At 42.2% G+C, this 6685-nt stretch overlaps 1 protein-coding gene across 1 annotated transcript; it reads left to right on the top strand.

The window, feature by feature from the left end:
- The first annotated feature begins 4960 nt into the window (after positions 1-4960).
- On the top strand, positions 4961-5702 carry LOC120528688 (E3 ubiquitin/ISG15 ligase TRIM25-like). The gene has a single exon (XM_039752848.1). It carries the CDS (start codon positions 4961-4963, stop codon positions 5552-5554), a length of 594 nt encoding a protein of 197 aa, XP_039608782.1. The 3' UTR covers positions 5555-5702.
- Positions 5703-6685: the final 983 nt, after the last annotated feature.

Raw genomic sequence — 6685 nt, 5'->3', positions numbered from 1 at the left:
CAAATAAATTCTCATTACATTCAACCACATCTGTTTTATTTCAATTCGCTATAATCCTTGTGCACTAAGAGTAACATCAATAGCACCGTTTCAATAGTATCAGCGGGCCCCACTTTAAGATGAGACTTGAAACTTGAAACATGACAAAACCGCTTTTACACGGGGAGGCGGGTCTTTCCCAACAAAACTTGAAACGCTTCTCTCTTTTCAGCCAATAAAAGTTTACAAAATTCTTGGCACAAGAGCGCCTCGACCAATCGCTGCACGCCGTTCCACGCTTCTGCTTGTCAATCATCCCACAACTCGGCACAATCTCGGCACAGAATAGCCGAGAAGATCGGAATTCTTTAGGGAGTTGGTTCTTCTCGTTCACAAAGAATCGACTCTTAGCGGCGAACGACAAATCAGGACACGCGGTCATTTACACGAATACCGCTGAGCAGACAGTCCACATATTGGACGTGATTTTTATACCATAAACAGTTGTAATAAACTTGTTTGTTATAATGAATAACTTCTTCGATTTCCATTTTTTCTTCACGACCCCCAGTAGATATCTCGCCCCACAGGTTGAGCCACACTGCTGTAAGGCTAAAATAAATGGCAACTGTGCCGGTAAGCGGCAGAGCGCAGCTTCACTGATGAGGGCCAAACTGCGGACAACCTCGACACGGAGCTTCAGTCTTGAAAGAAGGAAAAAAGACAAGCCTTTAACAACTGATTAAATAAGTTAACTAATATGTTCTGCTGTAACTTTATTTATTATCGTTAGGACATACAAAGAAGCACTGGCATATAAATCTTAATGCTAACCTATCATACTGTATATCTGCGTGTCTCATATAAAAGCCTCACTCGTCTGTCAGGGCTAAGCTGCTGCTAACTTCACGGACATCGATGAGCAGTGAAAGGTCCGTAACCTTCAATAATCAGCTCTTAACCCCAATATACAGTAGCTCAGACTAGGTAGATATCAGAATGCATTTTATTTTAACGTTATTGCCCAAAGTATTACTGAGCCCTAATAAATCTAAATGCCATTAAGTGCTTATATGTTTGATGTGCCAGCCTAAGAGCCTGCCCAGTACTCACACTGGCAAAGGCCCTGCCTGCAGTTTGTTTGTCTTCTGTCAGTGAGCGGCTCAGCACCGGCGTTCACAAAACAAGATCTGCCTGTGAAAAGGCTGGCAGGCCAGGGCCCTTCTGCTGACATAAATGGTGTCCTTTTAAAGTTACCTCAGGCCTACACTTTACATAGCTAATAGCACTAAAACTAATAATAAAGAATATTTATCACTAATCAAAATTCTCAACAATATTCACCTTAGTAAAAGGAAAAGTGTCTCTGTGTATCTGCATGTTAATTCGGTTCATATAATTCTCTTATTCCAATAGACGGCACAACACAAACATTTGTCGTAATAAAATTAATGGCATTTGTCACTTCAGCAAATGGTACATCACAAATACTAACACTGCCTTTACAAATCCAACACCAAATGGTGTGTAACAGAGACATCATGTTACATTCGTCATTCTAACAGATGGCACATCTCAAACATTAATATGGCTTTTACAAATCCCATACTAAATTGTATATAACAGAAACATACACATTTATTTGTCATTCCAACATTCTATACATTAGATTACTACAAATGTTTGTAATGTGCCATCTGTAGGAATGGAAAATATAATGCATTTTATTAATACACTAGCAAAATACCCACACTTCACAGCGGAGAAGTAGTGTAAATATATATATATATATATATATATATATATATATATATATATATATATATATATAACACAACAGGTAAGTAGTACTAACAGCAGCTAAAATGTATATGGATCATCTCTCGGTAGTAGATCCATTTTGAAAGGCGCTACACGATGGCTGTGGTATAGAAATTACATTTTATGTGAACGTCAAATTTCTGCCTCTGGTAATGTGCCTTACCGGTATTACCAGCAATTAAAGAAAATTATTTTTGTGTCCTCTGCAGTGTTAAGAGAAAAAGGCTTTGGTTTGGGATAAAAGGAAAAAAGGTGTAAAGAAAGGAAACTTGCCTTTTTCTTTAATATAGTGTAGAGAGAGGTCTTCGCTGACGATATGAGCGTCGTGGTGGGTCTCCTCTAGGCTGGAGAGACAGCCCTGCCATTAACTGTCCGGGATGGCACTGTCGGTCCTCCACTCCTGTGTGTGTCTTCATAATCCGAAATGACGACCTCATAATCGTATACGTGTAAAAGAAAGTGCGGCGCATTAATATTAGTTTGCCGTGGTCTAGAAATGGCATCTCGTGTTTACAGTTGTCTGGGCTATAGCTCATGGGAAGGGGGAAAAAATTAAAAGTGTTTACTTTGACTTAAGGCAGAAGCGCTGTCAGCGTCTCAAAGGCTGGCACAGCTACGCACGCGCGCTGGCTGCCCGACTTTTGTAGTGTTTTTGCAGTGCAGGAAACGCCACTTTTTGCAGACACGTTCACGTGAGCAAAACTCTCTGCGCTCTTTAGAGGTCTTGCTTTCTCTGCGTACTGCGTTCATAGTCAGTTCACGTGAGCCGCTCGGAGTACATGCATCGTAGCTTCTGAGCTGTGCCTGTGCGATCTTGCGATTTCCACGGCGTTATTTAATGTTAGCTAAGACCCGGCACTTTTCTCGCTACAGCAATTTTAACTCCGTTACAAAGTGATCCAAAGTCTCGTTTATACCTCGTGTCTTCTCATTAAACTTGTATCTCGCGAATAAAGTATTCAGCGTTTTCTTCAGCACTCTTTGGGAGCTCTTCCATCTTTTCTACGTCTGCCGTCATAGTCAGTTCACGTGATTACGTGGGAGGCGTGATGATGTCACACGCAGCTCCGCCACCCATGGCCATCGGGCTAACGTCCATTACAGTATATGGAGAAAAATAGGTTCCAGTTATGACCATTATGCGTAGAATTTCGAAATGAAACCTACCCAACTTTTGTAAGTAAGCTGTAAGGAATGAGCCTGCCAAATTTCAGCCTTTTACCTACACGGGAAGTTGGAGAATTAGTGATGAGTGAGTGAGTGAGTGAGTGAGTGAGTGAGTGAGTGAGTGAGTGAGTGAGTGAGTGAGTGAGTGAGTGAGTGAGTGAGGGCTTTGCCTTTTATTAGTATAGATGACTTACATTCCAATAAGTGGTGCACTGCCAATGATAATGCTGAGGTCCACGCTGGTCTCTTATATTTCATCCCAGATTATTAAATGCCACATTTCTTTGACATTTCTATACTTTGTCTTTATTTATTGAGTGACTGGAGTAAATATTAGGGCAACAGATGTTGGAAATGACTACTTATTTGCCCAGGGTGTTATCAACGTTGAGAGGTTGCGCTTGAATAATAATAATAATAATTTTTTACATTTTTATTGTACTTTTCTCACTACTCAAAGCTCTTCTACACAGTGAGTGGGGAGCCACTTCAACCACCACTAATGTGCAGCATCCACCTGATGATGTGACGGCAGTCATTTTTGTACCAGTAGGTTCACCACACATGAGCTATTAGATGGTGAAGTGATGAGAGAAACAGTTAGCTAGTGAGAGACGGGGGAAGATTAGGGGGGCACAATGACAAGGCCTTGGAGGTAAATTTAGCAAGGACATCTTTATGAAGGACACACAGGGATCTTTAATAACCTTATAGAGTCAGGACTTCAGTTTTACGCTTCATCTGAAGGACAGCACCATTTATACAGCACAGTGTCCTCATCACTGCAGTGGGGTATTTGGATCCACATTCAGACCACCGGGTAAACCCCCTATTGACCTCACCAACACCTCTTCCAGCAGACACCCAAGCTTTTCCTAGATGGTCTCCAATCCAAGTACTGGCCAGGCCTGAATATGCTTAGGTTGATGTAGATGACCTGACTTGAAGTGCATGTGGTGTGTCTGCTGGCTACAGAAGAGCAAGGGCGGCAGAAGTAAGACCCCCTTAGTTAGTAACTGTCATTAAACTAAATGTTATATGAGCCTTCATGTGTCTCAGAGACATCTGCACATTTGTGAGTGCTGGTGACAGCGAGTCCCAGTGTGGGGCACTGAGAAGTGACAGGCTGGAGGGGTCACTCTTATATACTTAAATGGAATGAGTCTGAGGTGGGCTATTACAGAGGGACTGCCATCAGGGCATCACTTATACCCAATTGTGTGACTAGGATCTGTGTGTGTTAATCATAGGGTGCAGGAGTAGACGAGCCTGTTCAACAGACTTGATTACGTCTCACAAATCCTGAGATAAAACGACTTGAATAACCAAGAAAATGTAAAAAACTGTGAAGGAGCCGAGAGCAGCGAGCACCTGCTGTGTGTTACGTGTCTGTCTGTCTGTCTGTCTGTCTGACTGCCTGCCTGCCTGTCTGTCTGTCTGTCTGTCTGTCTGTTATCAGTTTTTAAGATGTTTTCATATTTCTACTATCCTTGTGTTTATTAATTTATCATATTATTTTGTTTCTTAAACTGAGTGGGATTCATTTGGGGTCTTTACTGAATAATCTGATAAATTCCAGGCATGGATAAAGAAAAACACAAAAATTCATTATTGATAAGCAGGAGTGGAGAACTTATTATGAGATGGATCATTTGTTTAATAAAGAGGACTAATATGGAGTCTGATGTGGACTTCAGTGTGTATTAATGAATGAATAAGAAATACTGACGTGAATGACACTTTAGCAGACCCCCTGTGACAGGTCATCTCTTCTGTCACTTGGTGGTCTTCACTCTCTGAGCTCCTGTCTCACATTAACTGTTCACCCTCAGTGTCTCCTCAGATGTTCTCACTGTGAGCTCTCAGTTTTCTCCTTAAATCTCCTCCTCCTCTTCCTCACTGAAAAGAGAAAAACTTTCACTTTGGTTTCTTCACAAGTCACTTCCTTGTCTGTCTGACTGATTCTCTCTGCCTGCCTCTCCTCAGACTGATGATGGCTGAAGCCCAGCTGTTTGTATCACAGGACGAGTTCACCTGCTCGGTGTGTCTAGACACCCTGACTGACCCCGTCACCATCCCCTGTGGTCATAATTTCTGCCTGAAGTGCCTCACGGACTGCTGGGAAAAGAGTCAAGAGAGCAGCTGTCCTCAGTGCAGACACACCTTCACCACAAGACCTGAGCTGAACAGAAACACTCTGCTGAATGAAGTCATCAAGAAATTAAAGAAGACGGCACTCAGATCTCATCCTCCTCAGAATTATGCTGGCCCTGGAGACGTGGAGTGTGACTTCTGTACTGGTAAGAAGTTCAGAGTGGTGAAGTCCTGTCTCACTTGCCCGGCCTCCTACTGTCAGACTCACCTGCAGCTTCACAATGAACTAGCTGCCTGGAAGGATCACAAGCTGGTTGATCCTAATAGAAATCTGAAGGAGAAACTCTGTGAGAAACATCAGAAAAGTCTGGAGATATTCTGTAAAACCGATGATTCCTGTATCTGCACGATGTGTGTGGTGACAAGACATAAAAATCATGAAATGGTTGAGCTGGAGACAGAAAGAGAAGAAAAGCAGGTGAGTGACGTTTAGTGTTTAATGGAAACTGTTTGAATAACTTTGAGTTAAGGAATTTGTACATTTAATGTGACAGAGAAATCTATTCATCTGCAGTAAAACTCGATTATCTGTCACTTGATTAACTGTCAGGACTAAATAACAAAAACCCAACCTTGTGCACGCCAGCGTCTCCTGATTACTACACATTGCACATCTGCACATTGGAACAACAGAAATCTCAGTGTCCATTACGTACCTTCAGCTTTAATAGCGGCTTGTAGCTTTTCTATTTTGTTATAATTAAACTAAACTACTATGCATTGTTATGGCCTATCAACATATGTGTGTGCTGTTTGAACTTATTAAACGTTTATGAAACAGCAACAGCTCTTCAAGTATTGCTTCAATGACGGAGTAGGAAGGCCAACAGTGAACGATATAAAGCGGGATGCTGAAATAATGGAAAAATGTGCTGAAAATGGAAACCAGTAATGGTAATGTTATTCTGTATTATTGTTAATGGTCTACTGCATTGTAATTTTCTTTATATATTCTGTTATTTCAGGTTGTGTTAATATATTGTGGTGTGCAGGCAGCTTGTGATGCTCAGTATGGGGGCAGAAAGGGCGGAAAGCTGTAAGTGATGGGACTGGCTGAGGGGCTTCTGCTCTGTGAGGGGCGGACAGGAGAAGTGAGGAGAGAAGGGAAGGTGTGGAGCAGGGAGTCAGGAGACAATAAGCAGGAGTGTTTGTGGTGTCAGAAATACACAACGAGAGTGGCAGGAGATAAACTGATCAGTAGGGAAAGCTTTCTTTGACTGTTTAGGAGGTGAGCTCTGTAAGCGAAATAACGGAGTGCAAGACAGGACACCGCTTGTGAGGGAACGAAGACTCCATGTAAAATGTAGAAAACTCCAGGGGCCTCATGCATAACGCTGTGCGTAGAATTCACACTATAACATGACGTAGGCACAAAAGCCGAAATGTACTTACGCACAGAAAAATCTAGATGCAGGAATCTGTGCGTACTCCAACTTCCACGTTTTTCTGCTAAATAAATCCAGGTCAGCGTGAAAAGTAACGCTAGTGCACGCGCCTCCTGTCCCGCCACAACTCCTCCCAGAATTACGCCTCTTTGAATATGCAAATCAATATAAATTGCCCT

This window comes from Polypterus senegalus, chromosome 4 (genome assembly GCF_016835505.1).
Source record: "Polypterus senegalus isolate Bchr_013 chromosome 4, ASM1683550v1, whole genome shotgun sequence".
Taxonomy (NCBI): Eukaryota; Metazoa; Chordata; class Cladistia; order Polypteriformes; family Polypteridae; genus Polypterus; species Polypterus senegalus.
Note: the sequence above shows the minus strand (reverse complement) of the source record. Positions and strands in the feature narration are given on the sequence as shown.